The sequence below is a fragment of the Polypterus senegalus genome, chromosome 1, assembly GCF_016835505.1.
Source record: "Polypterus senegalus isolate Bchr_013 chromosome 1, ASM1683550v1, whole genome shotgun sequence".
Taxonomy (NCBI): domain Eukaryota; kingdom Metazoa; phylum Chordata; class Cladistia; order Polypteriformes; family Polypteridae; genus Polypterus; species Polypterus senegalus.
In genome coordinates this window covers 285,592,163-285,616,771 of record NC_053154.1, presented here as the reverse complement: position 1 = coordinate 285,616,771, position 24,609 = coordinate 285,592,163, and the positions used below count along the sequence as shown (strand labels likewise).

The 24,609-nt window shown below is 39.0% G+C and overlaps 1 protein-coding gene across 2 annotated transcripts in view; it reads left to right on the top strand.

Annotated features, from left to right (window-relative positions):
* The window catches only part of entpd1 (ectonucleoside triphosphate diphosphohydrolase 1), a 145,678-nt gene that overhangs the window by 35,259 nt on the left and 85,810 nt on the right, over window positions 1-24,609 (top strand). Inside the window, exon 1 of one of the 2 annotated variants that reach the window (XM_039776131.1) lies at window positions 23,355-23,620. The exons of the other annotated variant lie outside the window; for it this stretch is intronic. Within the exon in view, the coding sequence (XP_039632065.1) occupies window positions 23,569-23,620 (52 nt within the window). The 5' untranslated portion in view covers window positions 23,355-23,568. Of the gene's footprint in view, window positions 1-23,354; window positions 23,621-24,609 lie in introns of those variants that run through there. 2 annotated transcript variants of the gene reach the window in all.

Below are 24,609 nucleotides of genomic sequence, written 5' to 3'. Positions count from 1 at the left end.
TAAGGTCCATTTTCAGTGTCAATGTGAATAATAAGGCTGAGGCAGATTGGCACATTCCTTGAAAGAAACGTCAGTAAGTACAAAGACGAATGAGCACCAAGAACTAATGAGGTGTTGAACAGATTTATAGCAATTTACAGCTTTGTATGCAGGTAACAGGATTTTGAGGATGATTCATTATCAGGCAGGAAGTCAGGACTGTGAGACGAAGTGACAAGCAGCTGAGCTGGCTGACAATGACATGTGGTGAGACACACAGTGTGATGTTAGGGCACTGCCCTGTGTGCACACCAGCAGTCAAGATGTGAAAAGGCATGAATCACAGAGGCTGGCATTACACTGAGCTACAGGCTGAAAAAACAAAAATAGGTCATTCACTACAAGGAAAAATGCCTGGAAATCTGCAGAAGAGCAGAGACAAATGGCCCTGAACGTATGATATCCAATAGAATGCAATCAGCTGTAAAGCATTCAAACTGACTTCGCTTAAATAAAAGCAAAACACCTCTCTGTTGTGCTGCTGTAAATGTTAACATGCTATAAAAGACTTTGTCTACTTGATGTCAGCCAGATCCTGTCAAGTATCTATCAAGTATCTTTCTGGTCACACTTCAAAAAGCTTATTTACTCCTACAAAAAGCCAGCTCCAGGGCAGCTGTGTTGGTCACTAATCACAGGTTTAATGGTCTTGACGGACCACTCAGTGTTTTTATTGCTTACCTATAGTGTGGGTGTTTATGGCCCGCCATCCAAGAGGTGTCCTCTAGACAGCTGCATTAAGTGTCTGATGATTTCTGACAGTTCTGTGTGCAAGAACTCTTTTCATGGGGATGGTTGAGGTAGCTGCCTATATATAGCCTGGCTTTTTTTAAAAGAAGTTTAATATCTCATAATAATCAGAAAGTTTCAAGGAACTTTACCCAGAGACAATAAACCAGAATAATTTGCCATCATTGAATTTCACATCTTAAAGCTACAGAATGAAATATTTCTAATTTATAACAATTGCCAACTGTGTTTCATAAAATCTGTTGTTGATTCTTGATGTAGGCATAGTAATGCTTGGCAGCATGGCAGCACAGCGGGTAACACTGCTTTAGTCTCCAGGCCTCGATATTATCTGCATGGAACTTACACATTCTCCCTGTGTATATGTCTTCCTCCAGATGCTTTAGCTTCCGTTCCCTTCTCTAAATCCTTAATTTGATACCTCAGTGTGGAAATGTGAATACTTACAGCCACGGACCTGCAACATGTCCAGGGCTGAGCTATGAACTGAATATACCACATGGGCTTCAGAGCAGGTCGTCCAACTGAAGCTAAGCATATTCGGGCCCAGCCAGTACTTGGGTGGGACATCACCTACAAAAAGCTTGGATTGCTGCTGGAAGAGGTGTTGGTGAGGCCAGCAGAGGGCACTAAAGTTGTGGTCTGTGCCAGGATCCCAAGGCCCCAGTGCAGTGATGGGGACACTGTGCTGTAGAATTGGTGCCGTACTTTGGAAGAGACTTAAAACTGAGGTCCTGATTGTCTGTAATCATTAAAGATACCTGGGCATCTTTCAAAAAGAGTAGGGTTTCTTCTGATGCCCTGGCTATATTGCCCTCCATGGCCTGGTCATTGTGGGCCCCTAATCAGCACTCGTCTCTAATTGGCTATCTCTCTCTCACCACTTCACCACCTAATAGCTAATGTGTGGTGAGCATACTGGCGCAAAAATGGTTGCCATCACATCATCTGGATGGGTACTACACATTGGAGGTGGTTGAAGTGGCTTCCCTCTGTCTAAGCGCTTTGAGTAGCAGGAAAAGTGCAATATAAATGTAATTAATTAATTATTGAGTATGTTTAAAAAATTGATGGGAAGAATATATAACCATATGATTTGATTGCAGTATTCTACAGGTATGGAAATTATATTTCCCTTTTATTTTTTGTTAATAATATTAATTAAATCATATTCCTGAATCAGTCTTTTGTACATTGACTCCAGCTTCCCTTAATTTGTGTTGAACAGAGTGATGTATTCTTTGATATTTGTTATTTTTTTATTGCTGTTTAGTCTTGCAGGGCCAGACAGGATTCTCAAACACGAATATAGTTTTAAGGACAAACTGTTAAAAAGTTTGTAATAAATATTGGAGAAAAACACCACTGCGATGACTTCTCACACAGGACTTCTTCCTGAGACATCCTCCCCCAGTTGCTCAAGTCCATAAACTTTAAAGCGCTGGGGTTTGAGAGAGAACTGAGCAAAAAATTCTGAGAGAAAATAAAAGCCTACAATTACTGTTTTTGATTCAGGATTTCAGTAGCAGAATATCACTGAAACTTAATGATTCATTTATATATTGGAAGAAGCACTGAGGAGACAGACAGACGCAGACACACGTGGACCACTGCAGCTACTTGGTCCCATGAGTTTGAGAAGCGCTTCTGTCTGCTCTGACAGCTTGCTGTCATTTTGACAGTTGCATCACTACATGGCATAACAACAGCAAACAGAGTTTAGAGAAGCATTGCGGTCTATGAATATTGTGCATATTAACCTCCTTAGCATTACATTTTTCACTGGAAAAATAATAATAAAAAGTGTAGTAGTATTTGGCTTGAAAAAATTATATATGTATTTAATTGTATCTTTCTACTGTAAAACATGCAAAACGCTAAATGTACAAAGTCAGACAGATGTGTACAAAGTATAATGATGATACAAATAATAATAATGATGATATTTATAAAAAAATAATCCTAATACTGCATATACTGTCAAAATGTGTCATTTGTGTGGTATATCTTGAAGCACAGTGAAATACACAATCCAGCGTCATAGTCAGGACAATAGTAGTGTGATTCTTTGCTGATTTTCTTTCCAGACTGATCAGCTTTTTTGAACAGCACACTGCACAAGTGTGCTTGACACGAGTGTCACTTTTGGATTGTCCAAAAACTGTCCATTTCAATTTTACTTAACTTTGCCGTCACTGCTTGTATCACTGTCAGGACCGTGCAACACCTGGGCTGCTGATAAACGTTTCTTACAAGACGCCATTATGAGGTTAGGACAAGACGCCTCTGCACCTATACTTGGGTAACACTTGGGCCTGTTGCTTATGCCAGACACACCTACAGTATATCATTTCCTGAGCAACCCTCTGCACTAATGCTGTTGGCACATTTACAGCCCAAGTGACGCACGGGTCTAACGCTGAGGAGGTTATAATGCTGAGGCTATATTCTGGCATGGCATGTTTGAATTTCCAAATAGACAGTAATTTTAACTTTTGTTAGCACATCTAAAACGCAGTCAGAGGGTGGATGTTGTGCAGCTCCGCTTGTACTTTTACTGGGTTTGTTAGGCAGATTTGTTAGAATTAGAATTAGAATTAGAACAATCTAGACGAGAACAGGCCATTCAGCCCAACAAAGCTCGCCAGTCCTATCCACTTGCTTCCTCCAAGAAAACATCAAGTCGAGTTTTGAAAGTCCCTAACGTCTTACTGTCTACCACACTACTTGGTAACTTATTCCAAGTGTCTATCGTTCTTTGTGTAAAGAAAAACTTCCTAATGTTTGTGCGAAATTTACCCTTAACAAGTTTCCAACTGTGTTCTTGATGAGCTCATTTTAAAATACAAGTCTCGATCCACTGTACTAATTCCCTTCATAATTTTAAACACTTCAATCATGTCACCTCTTAATCTTCTTTTGCTTAAACTGTAAAGGCTCAGCTCTTTTAATCTTTCCTCATAATTCAACCCCTGTAGACCTGGAATCAGCCTAGTCGCTCTTCTCTGGACCTTTTCTAGTGCTGCTATGTCCTTTTTGTAGCCTGGAGACCAAAACTGCACACAGTACTCAAGATGAGGCCTCACCAGTGCATTATAAAGGTTGAGCATAACCTCCTTGGACTTGTACTCCACAGATCGTGCTATATAACCTAACATTCTGTTAGCCTTCTTAATGGCTTCTGAACACTGTTTGGAAGTTGATAGCTTGGAGTCCACTATGACTCCTAAATCCTTCTCATAAGGTGTACTCTCGATTTTTCGACCGCCCATTGTGTATTCAAACCTAATATTTTTACTTCCTATGTGTAATACTTTACATTTACTGACATTAAATTTCATCTGCCACAAATCTGCCCAAGCCTGTATGCTATCCAAGTCCTTCTGTAATGATATAACGGATTCCAAATTATCTGCTAATCCACCTATCTTGGTATCATCTGCAAACTTAACCAGCTTGTTACTTATATTCCTATCTAAATCATTTATATATATTAAAAATAGCAGCGGCCCTAGCACTGACCCCTGTGGAACACCACTCTTAACATCGGCCAGTTCTGATGAGGTTCCTCGCACCATCACCCTCTGCTTCCTGTGTCTGAGCCAATTCTGCACCCATCTAAAAACATCACCCTGAATTCCCACTTCTTTTAACTTGATGCCCAACCTCTCATGTGGCACCTTATCAAATGCTTTCTGAAAGTCCAGATAAATAATATCATAAGCTCCACTTTGATCGTATCCTTTTGTTGCCTCCTCATAGAATTCCAACATGTTAGTAAAACACGACCTCCCCTTCTGAACCCATGCTGACTGTTCAGAATAACTCCTGTCCTTGTCATGTGTTGCTCAATCTTATCCTTAATAATTCCTTCCATTAATTTTCCTGTGATGCTTGTTAAGCTTACTGGCCTATAGTTGCTTGGATCTGCCCTGTCACCCTTTTTATATAATGGGATGATATTTGCCATTTTCCAGTCCTTTGGAATCTCTCCAGTGCACAGTGACTTCCTAAAAATATGTGTCAAGGGTTTATATATGTACTCACTAGCCTCCTTAAGAACACGAGGATAAATATTATCTGGGCCTGGTGATTTGTTTGATTTCATCTTATTTAATCTGAGCAGCACTTCTCCCTCTACAATTTCCAAATCCCTCAGTACCTCCTTAGTAGTTGTGTTTACCTCTGGCAGGTTATCCACTTGCTCACTTGTAAACACCTCAGAAAAATGTAAGTTTAGGGCATCTGCTATTTCATTGTCTGTATCTTTTAATTCCCTTTACTATTCCTGATGAACTTGACCTCCTCCTTAACTGTTCTTTTACTACTAAAATACTGAAAGAATCTCTTGGGGTCTTCTTTGCCTTATCTGCTATATTCCTCTCCAACTGTCTTTTAGCCTCTCTGATATCCTTCTTAATGGTTGCCCTCATTTTCTCATACGCTACGGTTCTCTTTGCAGTCATTAGTCTTATATGCCTTATACAGCAGTTTTTCCTTTGCAACTTCTTTTTAAATCTTTATTAATCCATCGTGGAGATTTTTTTAGTTTCCTATTACTTCCAAATTTAGGTATGTATCTGTCCTGCATTACATGTAAAACATTTTTAAACCTGTTCCACTGCTCCTCGACTGTCTCCACATTTAAAAGCTTATCCCAGTCTATCCTACTTAGACTTTGTCGCATCTGCTCAAAATTAGCCCTACTAAAGTTCAACTTAACAATTTTAGTCTTTGCATCTGTACTCTTACAAAATACTGAGAATTGTATTACATTATGGTCACTTGACCCTAGTGGTTCAATCACCTCTACACCCTCAATTCTATCCTGATTATTACAGAATACTAAATCCAGATAGGCTTCACCCCTTGTTGGTGCTTTAACATGCTGTGTTAAAAACAGTGCGATTACTTCTAAAACTCCTGCTCTTGTGCTCCTCCATCTGTAAGGTTATCCCAGTTAATATTTGGATAATTAAAGTCCCCATGACTATAATATCCCCTGTAAACTTGCCTTTTGATATTACTAAAAGATGTGTGTTGAAATTACTGTCTGAATTGGGTGGTCTATAACACACTCCTAAAATGAGACCTTTTTCCCTAATATTTTCCAGGCGAAGCCACATGTCCTCACTAAGATGGGGCTCATCATCCAACTGAAGATGACTTACATTTAATTCCTGTTTGGCATAAACAGCAACCCCACCTCCTTTTCTGTTCTGTCTATCCTTCCTAAAAAATGTGTATCCCTCTATGTTACACTCATCCCCATCTTTGTTATTTAGCCAGGTTTCCGTTATTGCTATAATATCATAATTGTGCTCTGCTACATACAACTCCAACTCACTTACCTTATTTTTGATACTTCTAGCATTAAGGCAAGCTATTTTTAATGTGTTAATCCTTCTATCTTTACGTGTTTGCTTAAAATTTACATTACTATGCATTTTTATTTCTACACCATTGTTTGTTCTTCCATGTATAGATCTAAATCTGGCCTGTCCTAAACTCCCTGCCCCCCCATTCCCTAGTTTAAACAATCCTCGACTAGCCTACACATACGCCTCCCCAATACATTGGTGCCCCTCCGGTTCAGATGTAACCCGTCACGGCGGAACAGGTCCCATCTGTTCCAAAAGGAGTCCCAATGCCCCATAAACCTATACCCTTCTACCCTGCACCAAGATTTGAGCCACGCGTTAAGCCTTCTAATCTCCTCAATCTTACAATCTTACCTGGACTGGCGCGTGGCACAGGCAGAACTTCGGAGAGTACTGAGTACTGAAATCTGCATCTCCTCTAGCTCTTCGTTATCAATTCCCTTAACAGCAGTCCTTTTTTGATGGAGAGTGAGACACTTTGCTTCAAATGCATATTTTGCAATTCACATTTTCGCAATCATAGCTGCCACATCTTTCAACCTGACATTGATTCCTACACTATCATTCTAATGGAATAACGGAGCGCACACACAGCACTTGCGACAACGTATTGTTCACTTTTACCACTCATCCGTTGATGTTTTCAAATGCCAATGTATAATCTGATGTTACAGAAACGTTTTTCACTTGCAACAGGTTATTTTGAACACATGCAATGTGCTCTCTGCACATGTGACACACATTAATATGTTTAATTGGGGTCTTTTTAGGATACTTTTCAGCTATAGACAGTTTATTGTTATCTGAAGCTTGATCAGGTTAATGAGAGCACCACTTCTCCTTCCAGTTCAAAATCACCATCCCTACTTTGAGCGGCAACTTCATCAGGCATTGGATTGATTTAGAAATGTGACACTCAGTGAGCCGTCTAATTGTTTCCACGCAGTTTTAACCAAAATTTACTCATGGTTATCTCCAGACATATATATTATACAACTGGCTCAGTGAGGATAGTAGCTACAAAGTTTAGCCTGGATTACACATTAGGGTTATGAGTTTATGATGGTAAAGTGGTAGTGCTGCTTCCTTGCAACAAGGACACCAGGGTTCACATCCTGGGTGCTGCGTTTTGCTTGTTCTCATGGAGTCTGCCTGGGTTTTCTCTGGGTGCTCCAGTTTCCTCCTACAGTCCAAGATGAAATGGCATTACTAAATTAGCCCAAGTTGGTGTGTACCTGTGTCTTCACCATGTGACTGACTGGATCCCTGTCCAGAGATTGTACTTGCCTTGAGCCCAGTGCTTGTTGGGATAGGCTTATGCAACCCTGCTCAGCATAAATAAACCCAATATGTTGCTTTTTCAGCATGAAGAAAACAAGACCAGCAAACTGATGATTGAAAACCAGGCTTCCTTCTATGTTTATAATTTGTTATATTAACTTTTCTAAGCTTACTTGAATATTGGCGTTTGATAATACAATCAAAATGTGTTAAAGTGCTAATTAACTTTAGCCACTAAAAAGATTTTCTGGGGTTTGAATTTGTTTTGGTTTTGTCATATAATTTCAAGACAGTAATTCTTTATTTTGATGAAATAGATTAAAATGTGCAAAAGTTGTAACTGTATTACTGACAATCAAAGCCACAAATTATCAGCTAAAAACTGAACTTTTGACCTGCATGAGATTTGTTTTGGGTACTGTGACAATCTGAGGCAATCAAAACACAACAAAGAAAAATCAAATTATGGTAAATGAAAAATTTTCTAGGCTTTTATGCGTGAAGAACAAATAGTGGATTGGCAGGGAGGTCAAAATACTGTGAAAATAGTAATTCACACTAACGTGGCTCTATTTCATTGGTACAGTAGCTTGTGTTTAAGAGATGCCACATTGTAAACAAAAAAAAAAAAAAGAAACCCAATGAGCTGCAATGCACATGACAGGCGCTTATTATTATGAAATATTTGGACTATACCTGACAACAGACAGTCCCTTCCATTACTAAAGCATATAAACTCACATATCTAATCCTATCTATGGACCGTTGATAAAACCATCTCCACATGGGCTGGAAAACACTGCCAAGGAACTCCTCAGGCTGGGCACATGTCTACTGGAGTGCTTCTAAGACAGTTATTAACGAACTGCAGTCTAACAACAATACATATTTTAATGAGACAAGAGTAACGTCAGAAGTTGCTGGGGCACTGTGGTGATCCTTGTATATCATATGGTCAAAATGAACAGAAAAAATCGATTGCAAAAATAAACAGTTTCTCTTGATCAGATACCTCAAGATGGAGCTGGAGCTGGTTTTGACATTTGCACACTGGAAAGGGAGGGTTCAGGAGGGAGGAAGCCAGAAGTGACATCAGAGACGAAGAAGCTGTCGATCATCCTTTCTGCATAGGGGAGAAGACAGAAGGCATTAGACAACAGCACCACCCTCTGGCTCGGAGTACAACAGTTAATAAATGAGCCCTTTGGTTGTCTCCCAGACACACATGTCTGGCAATACACAAATTAATAATATATCTTCAGTAAAATATAACATAATGGTTAGTCTCACATGGCAGATCTGGCAATGCAAGTACAGTGGTACCTCAGTATTCATCCTTAATCCATTCCAGATCCTTTGACTTATACCAAATAGGACGTATACCAAACAAATTATTCCCATAAGAAATAAAGGGAAAATGATTAATCCATTCCCATGAAAAAAAATCCTATTGTTATTGGCATATTATACATTGATGGGGTTGTATAAAATAATTTAAACACTGCTTAATACTAAAATACAAAAATACAAAAGCAATTAGATGAAATAAATGAAAATTTAACCTCACTTTACCTTTTAATAACATCTTTGTTTTTCACAATCGTAGATACCGTCGTTCTCGGCATACGGTATGCAGCAGCCATGACAGCCACCTTCATGCTTTTCAACAATCAATTAAAATTATGTGAAAAAACACAAAATCACGTGAAAATTCACAGAGAGTTATAGCGCGGGTCATTCACTGAATGCTAGCAACTGGCGTACTGACGCTCGTGGACAGTCGTGGCTTTGTCTCGAGAGAGGCAGACAAGGGTAGCGCACGGTGTTCTAGCACACGAGTTGTATTCCAAACAAAGGTCGTATACCAAGCAAAATTTTTCGCGTCCAAACAGGACGTATCTCAAGTTGGACTTATTCCAAACCGAACGTTTACCGAGGTACCACTGTATGTGTAATGGTGTTATGGTTATTCCATATCTGTCCTGACATAAAAGTAGGGGAGAGGCTTCGGGATACAGGTACTACTCACCTAACTATTTGGGTGTTTATTTGAATTAATTTACTATGATAACACTTACTGTAAGAGTAAAAGAAAACATGGTGCTCAAAATTATATTTTTTCTACAAGGAGAGAGTAGGAGATGGAAACAAAGCCAGGCAAACCCCATACCAATTAGAGTCATGCCATTAATGTACTTATTGTTCTCTTAAAGAAGTGAAAATAAATAAATTACTGAATATATATTTTATATTAACAACAATTTCAAGAACAAATTTTTACCTTTGAAAATAAAAGTGCAGATTAGTAAAACATTGTAAGTGCCTTGAGCTATGTAAATAAAATGTATTATTATTATTATTATTATTATTATTATTATGGTACATCCCATAATGTCATAAACTGACACATGCACACAAGGGTAGTAGCATCCATGTTCCTAAAAATTGTTCCAACTTACAGACAAATGTTACACACACCTAATGAGTTTCAGGATGGAAAATGTAAACCAATTTATGAAATTATCAAAATCTTATAAAAAGTAAAAAATGTCAAAACAATGTAAAACAGCATTCAAATGTCACAAATTGCTGAAAGTAGCAGGTTATATGATACCTATAAAGCATAATAGTATCAAAAAGATTCTGATTTAATCAATAATTTATATGTGTGCTACTATGTAATAAAACACTACTATCTCTCTGTCTATGTGTGAGTATGTGAATCCGGGTTCTCCAAGCACACTCATTGGTCAGTTTGGCTGTGGTGGCTCCATGGTAGAGATGAAGACACAATAATTTAGGGGTGTGAAGTTCAATTCCTGATTGTGACAAGTATTTTTTTTTTCTTTCGACGACAACAAAGTGAATAACTTACCAAGTGAGCCACGAAATATGAGGGAGAATCAAGAATTTAAGGCAACTTACCTTTCAACACCAGTAACTGTTAGCAGATAAACATAACCCTTATATCACTTCTCCACATAGTCTCACTGCAGGTCAATGCACTTCTTGTGTCATCCTACTAAATTCTTCATTCTGTGGGAGAAGAAGCTTTTCATCTGCACCAATTCCTTAACCTCACCATCTGAGGTGAACCTGCAGGCATGTTTATACTTCACGCTCAGAACGTGTACCCGCACAAGTCATGGCTGCCACGCATTCAATTACGTCTTCAGAGTACCAGCAAAAATATGGACGGCGTGTGTTTGCAAGTTTTATACGTGACTTCAGCATCGTTGTTGACTATCAACAGGTGATGGTAGGCTTGCAGCTCCAGCCGGATCCATGTGTGTGCTTCAATGTTTGATGAATGGTTCGATGCGGTGAAACAAATTATCAAACTTAAATGCTGACATGAAGATGTCTTTACGGTGCTTTTCTTCATCCATTTCTTGTGTAGGCAATAAAAGTGTTGCATATGCTCCATCGTAATGATGTGATGCATTTAAAGGTATCACATACTGTGTCGAGATTCAGAATTAGAATGCAAATAATTTTTGTTTTTAACATCTTTCTTCCTTCAAGTTACAGTACGGAGAAACCAAACGTTGTTTCCTCCATCTGATGATTTATTATACCGACACCCAGTGAAATCCTCCAAATTTACTTAAAGTATGGACACAAGTACTCAAGCTCATGTGTCACATTGCATTAAGTACATCCCCGGCCTTAAGTGCACTGAAGATGGGATATTTACATGAGGATAGATCAGAGCAGTAAGGCGGATGTGGAATATGTTCAAACCGCAGCTATTACATTGACTTCACCATTGTGGCCGCTGCATGGGGATTTATGTTGTCATGACTATTTCATTTTTTTCCTTTTTTTTTTTACCTGTATTTTATTTGATTAAAATAAAAAAAAATTACATACATGCAAATTAAGTTTAACAAAACTGATTTGAAACAAATCGACCTCCACCTCTTCTGTTGTTGCGAACTGCAGGCTTCAGTTTCAGGTTTCACTCCCTCTGCCTAAAGAAATCTAACTACAGTATGTTGTTGAACAATCCCGCAGTGGAGCGTCCACGTTTATTTGACCTTGGCTTGAATTAGACTAAAGGGCAGAGCGCTGCGCTATGCGTGTTTAAATTACCCATAGGTCATCATGAACGTGTTTTATTTTGTCAGCTTCTATCTGTTGTGGTTACTGCGAAACTTTTTCAGATTGCCTTTACGTTTTAATATACTCTTGAACTAACAAGGTGCAACCCGAGTCCTGAAAGTTATCGCCAGAATGCAAATGATGTTTTCACATCGGGCAATTGGGGCTCATCTACCATTGGCTAGCAGACAAAAAGCAAAAAGTGGTGAAAAATTGACAGTCCAAGAAGTGGGCTTCACAGGAATGTGATCAACAGAGGAAAAACAAGAAACGAGAGATTGAGACATGCAAGAATACAGAGGAAAAGCATAGGAGTAACACTGAGGGTACATTTAGGGCAAGAGATATCATATATTTTAAAATGTATTCTATTACCTGTCTTTGACTGGTTAGCTGAGCTGGTGAGAACATGAAAGGGTTGAATCGGATAGCTCAGAGCTAACATGATTTGAATGCATTAGACTAGAGAGGCTAAAATGGCAGTACTCAAGGTCCATAATGACTATGCATGATCCAGCATTTGTTATAAGGTACACAAAACTCCAGTTAACTGCTGAGTTTACAGACATTGACATCGATAATGAAGATAAACAGCAGCAAAAAAAAAAAAAAATAGTCAAACACAGCACTGCATGAAGACACCTCTGAAGAAATGAAAATAAAAAATAAAATCTACGTAGTAGAATGGCAGATAATGGTAATGCTAAATGTTTTTGATTTTTCCGCATCAAAAGGTTCAAAATGATTGTAATACTAGGTAAGCAGTCTCTTCTACTCCTAAAGCACTAGCTTCATATTTTCCTTTATTAGTAAACTGCTGCCTTTGGCTCTTAGACTATTAAGAGGTGCCTACCAGCCCTTTTGAAGAATCTCTCTACATTCTTAACCCGCCATTATTGCAGCATGTCTAGTCCTGCGTCTGTGTTGTTGATTTCACATGGCAGGATTCATGCACTTCATCAGCGATTATCATTAAGTCAGCACTGCGCTTCTTAAAATGTTATCTTATATGTTCTGTTTCATGAATTTTAATGTTTGCCAAAATCTGACTCTGGCCAGAGCGCTATTTCTTAAGAAAATTATTAATTTCTTATTAATTTTGAGGAAGAACCAGCCCAGGACATTTGAATTTATTCTCAGAATGAGATTTTCTTTTTAGCACGGGTGATAGGAAAAATGCAAAGACAGTGCATTCCTATATGGAAATAACTCATTCTGAGCCTTGGTGGCCACTGTGCTCATCACGGAAAACTAAAGTAAATTTTTAAAATGGGGTGCATGTATCACACATATACCAAATAAATGAAATGGTCATTTAAAAACACTTTAGGTTGTTTTTTGTCTGTTTAATTCATTAAGCCAGGCTGAGATATTTCTCTTTAACAAGATCTTCTCACATTGCATTCTTTGAAGTGCTTCACATCTTACTGAATTAATTAAATGTTTTCTTTAAATATAATAAAGTGTGTGTTATTAGGTAAACAATATTATTTTAAGAGGAGATTCTTTCTTTGTGCCATTTCTTAGCGATATACTTCCCTTATGTAGTGTGGACGCTAGGGGTCGCTGTTGCCCCATTGAACCCACCAGACAGACGTCCCAGACACACTTGTAAAACACCAAGAAGATTCTTTAATAATTATTCTTCAGTAAAGTGCACAAAGCACCGCACAATCCACAATTCTCCAAATCGATAATAACAATAATCAATAATCACACACAATCCTCCACTCCCAGCCTCTACCACCCAACTCCGGCTCAATCTGCTGAGGCTTCCCACAGTCCTTTTAAAGTCTCTGACCCGGAAGTAGTCCATCTCTGGGTCAAATGCCTTCTTCAGGTGTCCCGGAAGGTTTGCGTCCTCGTGACTCCTACGTACTTCCAGGTTAATTTCATGGTAATATTCCCCTGGTTCTTGGTGAGCCCCGGCAGCACCCACGGCACCCAACAGGGCTGAAGAACCAGACTCCATGTCCCATGCTGCCCTGTGGGAATCCGGGAAACCATTTCCGTCCAGGGGAGCTGCCATCTAGCGTCCCGGGGGATGTAGTGCCCTAGAAAGGCTCTTTCTTTTGATTGAGGGACATCCCGGCCAGACTGAAACGGCGGCAGTCCATCACAGTAGTAATTATGTTCCACAGTACTTTGGGGCTCTCCTGACTAGAAAAGGCGTTGGAATGACCTGAAAAATACAAGATAATGATATAAATAAAGGCAGACATGGAATCAAATTTAAAATGCACACTCCTTTATTAATCTTCACAGCATCTGGCCTGTTTGAAATCTGCTCTGCAACAGTTGTTGCCATACAGCAAAGCGAATTGAAAAGTGAGTGTGTTTTTATTTTGTACACAGTTTTCCGAGACTTACAATATCTTTGAGGTATTAATTGCTTAAACACCCCCATTACTTCATGTGTGAACAAGCACTAATTAGAGATGAGCTTAGCATATGTTTTTGAATAATTACTTTGTGAATACCACCTACTCAAAGCATCATGATGCTCCAACAATGATGGACTGAAAGCCAGAAGTCTACGTGACCATCATCATCAGGTCCTTCCATGAAAATATGATGATTTATGTTAGGTAGAATGCCCAGAGGGGACTGGGCAGTCTCTTGGTCTGGAACCCCTACAGATTTTATTTTTTTCTCCAGCTTTTGGAGTTTTTTTTGTTTTTTCTGTCCACCCTGGCCATCGGACCTTACTCTTATTCTATGTTAATTAATGTTGACTTATGTTTATCTTTTATTGTGTCTTCTATTACTCTATTCATTTTGTAAAGCACTTTGAGCTACATTTTTTTTGTATGAATATGTGCTATATAAATAAATGTTGATTGATTGATACTGTCCACAAAAAGTAAGTTAACTGAATTAAAGTCAAGGCCAGTGTAACTATTGCACACAAAATGACCTGATAGTCAGGGATGGACATTTATCTCTCCTCAACATTTCCTACTCAAAACTGGACTGGGTTTCCAGATTACTACTGGTGAATCTCATGGCCATACACCTGAATTTTACCATTAATGTATTCCTGACTATGAAATTGCTGACACCACAATTTTACATAACCTGTATGTAGTACTAGGTTGTTGTACCGTGTTAGCCATTATGAATGTAGAGAAAAGCATTTTGCTTGGCTTTTCTCTACCTAACCTGTATTTAATTTATTGTGGTGTGTTTAATTTTTAAAGTTATTTTCATTACTATTTACATTTTAAATATCTTTTAAAGTAATTTTGTGATGTCATTCTAGTATTATTTTGTTTTATGTTTTTATTTGGGGCTGCCATTTTATGCATTATTTTGCATGGGCTCTGCCATATTGTTTATAATAAGGACACCTGGAGGGGATTTTCTGTACGTCGCTTAAATCATCCGAGACCAGATAACCCATCTTGGATGAGTTAATGCCGGGGAAGCTCATACAGGATAACTCAGTTTTTCAAACGTAGCCGTGTAGTAGATTAGTCTAGCTGGATCTAATCATCCGAGATGAATGCGTGTGCCCGTGCTGATTGAAAAGCCCATATATATTGAGTCTAAAAAAACATGATCAGCAAGTCTTTGATAGGCTGTAACAAAATGACAAAAGAACGGGTGCATTTTTTTTCACACAAGGAGAGTAAGACCTTTTATTCGAAGGATATGAAGAATTTCAAGATTTAATATGCACAAGGGGTAACACTGCAAACGCAGCCCAAACCAGAAAAGACGGCTGGCAAAAAGTGATCGACAAATTAAACGCTAAGTAGTGTGCATTGTACTTACTGAGTGCAGCGCTTCATTTCCTATGTGTCAGATTAATTATTATTTAATATGTCATAATTCCAGATCAGACGTGAGCACAAGGAGAACATGGGAACAGGTTAAAGTGAAGTACAAGAATATAGTTCAAACTGGCAAATATTGGTATATAACTATTTAAAGAATTGTTGACATTAAGAATCATATATAATATAAGAAACATTAATTTTAAATCTAATAAGAAGGCAGACAAGCAAAAAACAGGTGGAGGTCCACGCGGTCCAGACCTAACCCCTGCAGAAGAGTTGGTTCACCAGCAAAATGCCCATCGCCCTGTTTCTGAGGGCATTTTTTTTTTTTTGTTGGGTCAGTTGCAGGGAATGTCATATCCCTAGAACTTGTGTCTGACCAACGAGGTATTGATGAAGGTCAAATATTTGATGAAGACACTGTGTCTGATTATTTATCAGGAGGAGAGGTACATTTTCCAAATAATGTTTGATCAAACTCCACTCTGATCAGTCCCATGTGCCCCAATTACATTTGGAAGTCCTGGGTAATAAGCATGTTAGGCTGATTGTGAGTTTCTTTATGGAACTGTGGGTGTTTTTGCCTATGTATTACCTACCTGCAATGGCATGAAACACATCTTTTATTGTCTGCACACGCAGGTGTCCAGGAAACACTATGAAAACGCAAAGGAAATATTTCAGAGCCAAACAGACTTTACAAATTGCCTGGCAAACTGCACTTTTAGGTAGATTTTCCACATCGCCTACAGTATATAAAAAAAGTGCCGCTTGTAAAAAAACTCAAAGCAATGCATACTGTCTGTGTGGTTGAGAGAGCCCGACTTCACCTAGTTTGACTTCAAATATAAGGTGATAATAAATCTTTAAGATACGATATTCCCCCTCGGCTATCTTTCGAAAAGCGGAATCTTTCGAAAAGAATTTCCTCTGGGAGCAGTAAAGGATCTTGCTGATCGCACAAAACCCTCTCTATATGAATTTCTGTTCTTATAATTTGCGCACCGATATCAATTGGTTTCTCATTCATGAATGGTGAAGCCATGACTGAATGAATTCCATGCACGGACACTGATTAAGTGTGTGAGATAATCCTTGTTTACATAGAACAAACCTGCTCCGAGCAGGTTTGAGGATTTGGGTGTGCTGCTATGACAACCCATCCAGCAAGAGTTTCGAAAAACCGACAGATCCAGGATCATGCCAAATCATCAACAATTACATCCGGCTAAACGAGTAATCCACATATGAAAAATACCCCCCTGTAGTGATTTTTGCCAGCAATATCATCACACCAGCTCTATAAAAGATGGTGGCACCTTCATGAAGGCATCCAAACTTTGGGTCAAATCTTAGAAAAGACATCATGAAAATTTAATCTGTCTGTCTGTCTGTCTATCTATCTAGGTAAAATTGTTGTCAGATTGTTTGGAGAACATTAAGGCACGAATGGTCATAAATTTCTTAAATTTTAACAACAGCAAAAAAGAGTTTCTTATATTTCGCCCAAGTGGGACTTTTGATGTTCCTCCTTGTAGTTTTGACCTATTCAAACATTTTGTGAAGACATCTGTTAAGAACCTGGGAGTAATCTGGGATGGGGATTTTAAAATGTATAGCCAAGCTAATTTGGTTATTAAGTCTAGTTTCTTTCAGTTGAGACTCCTATCTAAGGTAAAGTCTTTTTTGTCTTTTGAGGATTTTGAGGAACTCATTAATGCTTTTATTTCACCACACCTTGGCTATTGTAATGCCCTTTATATTGGTGTTTGTCAGGCTTCTCTCTCCTGCCTCTAATTGCTTCAGAATGTGGCTGCCTGTCTTTTAACTGGGTCCAAAAAACATGAACATATTACCCTAATACTTAAGACATTACATTGACTTCGTATTAAGTATAGGATTAATTTTAAGGTTCTTACAATTACTTTTAAAATTTTAAAAGGTCTGGCCCCTAGCTATTTATGTGACCTGCTTAGCCCCTACATTCCAGTTAGGTTTCTGAGATTCACCAACCAGATCTTGCTGACAACACAAAGGGCCAGACTAAAAATGACAGCAGACTGGACATTTCCTGTCCTGGCTCTGAAATTATGGAACACACTACCTTTAAATCCCATCATTATTGATTATTAAATCTCAAATCAAAACTCATTTTTACTGTTTGGCTTTTAATTCACCTTGAGAGTTCTCCCCTGTGCTGTTTTAAATTTTGTATTTGTTTCTGTCATTATTTTTTCTATCTATCTATCTATCTATCTATCTATCTATCTATCTATCTATCTATCTACACATCTGACATTTCCCTTTGAACAATGATAATTTTCTGCCACTTAATGCAATTACTAGTTATTTGGACAAACCCAATATAATATGACGTTAACAGACAAGTGTGAGAGGATTCATAGACGTTTACAAAGGCTGCTTATTTTCTCCAAACACAGGAATCTCTGACTGGTTTTATTATTATTATTATTATTATTATTATTATTATTATTATTAAATTTGACTACAAAAACAGTGTCAATTACCTTTTTGAAATGTCCCCAAGTGGAGTTCCAAGCATTGATTATGATTTAATGCATTTTATTGTAATGCTCTTTAGAAAATGCTGTATTGATTGTATTTTATATTTTAGTTTGATTGAGTTTTACATACTATAATTGTCATGACTGCACTCTGGGTGTTTGACAATATTCTTATTATCCTTATTAAATCCTTATTAAAAAGTGTCATTAGTTATGGTTACATTTTTTTTTTTTTAGTAATCCACATTTATCTGTCCATGTCAATACAGCTCCATTGTAGTATTGTTATGTTTGCTAGGCAGGCAAAATTTGGAGTTACCAGGATGAGAACATGAAAGTAGAAATGAGTCAAACCAGGGAGTCTAAAAAAAATTGTGAGTCAAGGCCAAAAATGAAGAGCAAAAAGTCAAGAGCAAGTGTGGAAGGTTGATACACAAAAGAGTGATGCAACGAGAAATTTTACTTTGCAATTAAATTGGATTTTTTTTTGACCGCAGTTTGGTTAGGGAAGGATTGCAGACTTTTTATTCCGCTGTGTCATTATACCCTGACTTCCAAAGACACATCCATATTAACAATCATGTTATCCTAACAGCGGACACCCAAAATATTCACAAAACAAAATGGCAAGCAAGACAGCCCAAAATATAATTGGCAATATAAACAGACTGAAATAACAAACAATAAATGCCAGAAATTAATTCCAGAGTTCTAAAAACCCTAAAATTAGTTCTGCACCACAAAATTTGTTCCACAATTGTCTATGAAAAAACAAAAAGTAATAACTCCTAGCATGTATTAAAGTCATTTTGTTGTAAGCAACAGCTTTAGGCTGACACCATGTGATATAAAACAGGTTTGCATGTGACGTATTCCCATCATTTTTATTTAAGATGGCAGTGTTTACCTCCATGGTATCCTGTTGGATCCATTTTTGATATTTTTTGAATGTTGGTAGAATACAGGCAGCTAAAAGTGCTTCTACAAAGCTTTAACTTTAGGACTTTTAGCTTTTGTCTTTGACTATGATTTATTAATTTCTGTTTTGGATCGAGTTTAACACACAATTTTTCTCTCTCTGTCTCTCTGTGTTTTGACCTCATGTCCAGCTCCCACTCTCCCACCTCGATTACAATCTGCATGCCCTTAATTGGCGCTTTCATCTCCAGGTTGTTTTTTTTAAAATAAACTGTTCCTTCTGAGCAGGTCATTAAAAGTACTCTTTAAGTGGAATAAAAAATAATCTTAAACATGGAACAATTGCTTAGTCACAATCAAAGTGCAAAATATGGAACATCTTGAGGGAGGTCTGGAAATAACTACCTTATTGATCCTTTGGAACTCCTGAATTTTTGAAAATAAAAATTGTTGAGTGGTCCCATTTTTAAACTACTGTATGTTATGGTGTGCACATTACTGGGCAAATACGAAGGTAATACAGCAGCCTGGCAAACATCTCCACACAGACTGAGTGGGAATATCGCAGTTTGAAACCAGAGCAGCAGCCTGTCTACCAGGTTAGGAAAGTGAACCCTGATGAGGGAAGAGACCTTTATAGCAAAAGTGTACATAGGAAACCCACACAGACATTAGTACTTGCTTAAACCTCAGTGACACTGAAGAGTGTAAAGGGTTAGTAAAAAGTGGCAGAGACTGCTGATTCCATAATACTAACAGTGTCCATGTAGAGGCTGAACACCTGGAAGTAACATGACTTGTCTTCCTTAGTCTTAACTGACCAGAACTGCAGCACACGTGAACTGTAAATCAGGAGCTTCATTAAATGGTCAAGTAGCTACTCACAAGCCTAAGATCACTATGCACAATGCCAAGTATTGACTAGAATATGATGCAAAATATGCCACAATTGGACTCTTGAACAGTGGAAACATGTTCTCTGGTGTGAATCATGCCTCACTATCTGGCCTCCTAATGGATGAATCTGGTTTTGGAGAATGCCAGGAGACACCTTTCAGATTGCATAGCACCTACAGTAAAGTGTAGGAGGGATAATGGAGTGGGGCTCTTCTGGGGCCCCTTGGTTCCAGTGAAAGGTACTGCTAATTCTACAGCACACAAAGTCATTTGTCAACAGTTTGGAGAAGGTCCTTTTCTGTTCATGCATGACTGAGCCTCAGGTCCATAAAGTTTGAGGGGTTTGGTGTGGAGGAACATGAGTGACCTGCATAGAGCCCTGACCACAACCCCATTTAACTTCTTTAGGAGGAATTGGAAACCTGCTTGTTAGCCAGGTCTTCTCATCCAACATCAGCCCCTTACCTCACAAATGATCTTTTGTCTGAATGAGTACAAATTCCCACAGACACACTCCAGCCTTCTCAGCAGAGTGGCAGCTGTTATAGGCACAAGAAGGGGTATGCGGAGAACCTCCTACATGGTCTGGTGTCCACAGCCTTTTGACCGTATAGTGTAAGTGTTTATGTGTTGAGAGAAGTGGCCATTCTTTGTGAAGCTAATCTGAAGTATAGGGTGGTGTCACATTTATTGAAGATGGAAAATGCATGTATGATGTGAATCATCTACTTGAGAAATGCATATCTAAAGTTGAAGCATTCAGCATAGCTAATTTATTGCATACTGGCCATGGTACCTGACAAAGACAGGTAATAGAATAATTGTAAAATATGTCCTATCCCTTGTAATAAGTATACCTTCAGGGCCTTTCCTCTGCATTTGTGTGTGGTTGAACGTCCCTTAACTGGTGCTCACTTTCTTCAGTGTGTTCTGCTAAAGCTTGCTTATTTTCATGGTGCCATTCTCAACTCCTTTCCGATTTGATATTTTCTGTGTTTGAAGGCAACTCTTTCAGTGTACCTCCTATGCCTTTACTAACGAATCTTCATTTTCTCGAGCAAGTTCTCCTACAGCCTACTTATTTTCAAGCCATCTTTGCTGCTTCCTGTCCAGTTTTATACTTTCCATCTTTGATGGCGACTCCCTCAGCATGTCTCCTATGCCATTTCTCCTCCTCATTTGTCAAAAACTTGCACTTCCTCATTTAATCGTGTCACCAGTCAAACTGACCAATCAAATTGCTCTGAGGGACTGGACACACAGACTTTAGTTTTTTATTTTATAGCAGATTCCATTTATTCATTCATAGTAAAAAAATAACACTAACAGAACTGCCTGATTACTCCTGAGATGGATCGTTGTGTGTTTAGGTGCGTATCAGTTCGTGCTCCTAATCACCTCTCCTCCTCCCTGATTACCACAACATATTTCACACACCTGTCGCAATACTTTTGTGTTTTACGTTGTGAAAAAGACGCTAAATAGCGCCCTTGAACCCTCAGGGATGACTCCAAATAACGGGTAAAAGTCCAATACTTTTTATTGCGACTCACAGTGCACCAAGCACCTTCCACACTACTCATATATTTTAACCAGCACTATAAACACAATAACCTCTCCTCCTCGCCCAGACACTTTGCCCTCCTACCTCCCAGCTCAGCTCAGTGTCTGAACTGAGGCACCGTCCTTTTATAGCCCCTGACACGGAGATATTCCTGTCCCGACAGTCCATAGTTCCTTACTCCTTCCGGGTCAGGGCAATCAGTCCTTTTCTTTAACCCGGGAGCACGTCGTTCCTTCCTGTCACGTGACCATGACGTACTCCCGGGTCATAGGGCATAAAAGAGCCCATAAGCCCCCCCACAGCGACTCCTGGTGGCCCCCAAGGTATCCAGCAGGGTTGTGTAAAAATACTACAAGGTCCATAAGGCCCTGCTGGACCTCGGGGCACGATTCTGCTGTCGGGAGAGCTCCTCCTGGTGGCCTGGGGGTGTGGACCGGCATGGAAAGCCGACAATCCTCCACAACGTACATGAATGGTTATACTGGGTGGCGCACGAAAATCTGAACCATCTCCGACTCCAACGTCAACGTACATTTCTTAGCCTGTACACGAAATGAAAGATATGCAATACAAAAATCCAACTGCAATTGTTTGAAGAAGCCACGTGCAATACCATACACGTTTTTCCTTGTTGTCGTCCTTCAGTTCTTGGACACAAGTCATTCTGTACGGCTTCATTTGTAGTGAGTGCAACACACGTTGACAAGACCTGCGTGAAACATTCGCTTGTTGTACCAATTTACATGTTGATTTCCTAGGGCTTCTGGCTATCCGTTCCTGAATATCTACAACCACAGGTGTATGAAAGGATGGGGCCTGATTCTTTATGCAGTTTGCAACTGACCCAGTCTGACTTCTTCACCAACTTGTGAATACTGCTCTATGCTGGCAGGTTTATGCCAGGAAACTTCTGTGTGAAATTGTCCTATGTTTCCTTAAAAGAACCGGTAGACACATATGCCTCCACTATTCCAATCCTCTGTTGCAGAGAATACATCTTCCGGATATCTTTCACGTACATCTGTACCCACTGGCTCACAGCTTCCTTACTAATGCACAGTTGGGGCTGCTGACTCCGAGACAACGAGGCTCTGTGATCGCAACGGTACCCGCCTGTATAATAACTCAAGCCAGCCGGTTGGAGACGGTTCGGTTTTTCGTACGCCACCCTGTATTTTTTAAAGTTACCACAGTTATTTCTAAGCATCATGTGCAGAAGCTAATAATAAGTAACAGGGGTACAGGATGTAACATGTAATGCCATATTCCATTTTATTTAATGCTAAACACACTACCTGAGTCAGAATGTGAAAGTGTGTCAACAAATTAAAATTTTTGTTCAAAGTAACTTAATTTCTTTTGCACAATACTTCCATTTTTAGTAATAACAAATAAAAAATTAGCAATATTGTCCCTTAGAAACAGTTAGATTTTTCCATTTTTTGCCATTTTTATTGACTTCCCTTCTCATTTATCATATATGCATACACACGTACATTCTGATACCCACCTAATCCAATTCACGTCTGTGAGGTCTGCAGTTTATTCCATTCATACTAAGCTCAAGACAGGAAACAATAATACTGGTCAAAGGGCCATGCCATCACAGGGAACATGCACATGCACACAAACACTCATGCTTATGCTAGGCCAGTTTAAAACCACCGTTTAACCGAAATGTGCGTCTTTAGGGCGTGTAAGAAAAAAATGTGAGACCAAAAGGAAAACCAATGCAAACAAAATGTGAATGAATTAACTGTCGACCTGAAACAAAGGAACTGTGATTCATATATTTGTCATGTTGCATTAAAAATGAAAAGAGTTATTTTATAATTTCACACAGTACTTCACTTAGTAGATTATGAAATACGTCACACTCATCATGTACAAATGATATGAAACATCATGCATTTTTCCAGACACAATAATTATGTTTTATTCATCGCACTGTAAAACTTATCATCTTGTTCAGTGCTGAATCATTAGCACTATGACATAACTCATCTTCCTCAGAAAGAGACAGGTTTACACTTGTACAAAGCAGAAAAGAAGCCAACCTGCTGATTATACTTTGCGCGTCAAATTATCTCATAGTATTATTTCACTGGCAGCAGAAACAAAACACAGGGATCACTGCAGATGAAGAATTTTCCCTCTGAACCAGCAACTGCAAAGGGGTGTCCTATGTCAATAGAAGAATTTCATAATGTGGACTTATGTAAGAGTCAGGCTTTAAGCTATTTTCAAAAAGGTCAAAACTGCTCATTTCTTATTGTGCCTCACAACAAAGACATATTCATCTAGAAACACAATCATCAGGGCCCATTATGCCGATGATGAAGGAAAAGGAATTAAAGTTATATTGGCACGACATCCATGGTGAGTACAATATTCCATTTTTTTACCCAGCTGACATTAATTATTAGTCTAGTTTGTATTTTATTTATATTTTAAACAGCAGTAATGTAAGGAATGAGAAAGTGGTTGTGGACTAAGTTTAAAACATTATTAAGAGCCCTCCCACTATTTTGTTTCTCTTTGAATTTGAATGAAAGAAATATGTGTTCATTTTTCATCATCGGCACTAAAACGTAGGGCAATAAAAGTAATTTAAGAAATAAGGAAAGATCTTAGAGCTGAATATTGTAATAATGCTTTACCACAGCAAGGATAATTCAGCCGGGTGGCACGGTGGCGCAGTGGTAGCGCTGCTGCCTTGCAGTTAGGAGACCCGGGTTCGCTTCCCAGGTCCTCCCTGCGTAGAGTTTGCATGTTCTCCCCGTGTCTGCGTGGGTTTCCTCCGGGCGCTCCGGTTTCCTCCCACAATCCAAAGACATGCAGGTTAGGTGGATTGGCAATTCTAAATTGGCCCTGGTGTGTGGGTGTGTTTGTGTGTGTCCTGCGGTGGGTTGGCACCCTGCCCAGGATTGGTTCCTGCCTTGTGCCCTGTGTTGGCTGGGATTGGCTCCAGCAGACCCCCGTGACCCTGTATTCAGATTCAGCAGGTTAGAAAATGGATGGATGGATAATTCAGCCATTATCTAGCCTGCTCAATAAAGGTGAGGATCATTTGGTTCAAGGCAGGAATTGACCCTGGATGGAGTACCAATCGGTTGTGGGGGACACTTACACTGAGTCAATTTAGAGTTGCCAATACAGTAATATCATAGCAGATCATTTACTCTTTATGCCTATGTAGATGTTTCTCTGGATAACTCAATTTTATTGCCACATACCCCCAAAGACATGTGTATGTTAGGTTAATTGGAGACACTAAGGGTATGTGTGCATGAATGACATCTACATAAAATGATGCTGGACCAGGCCAAAGACAACTATCTGTGACACCAACCATCCCAACAATGGCT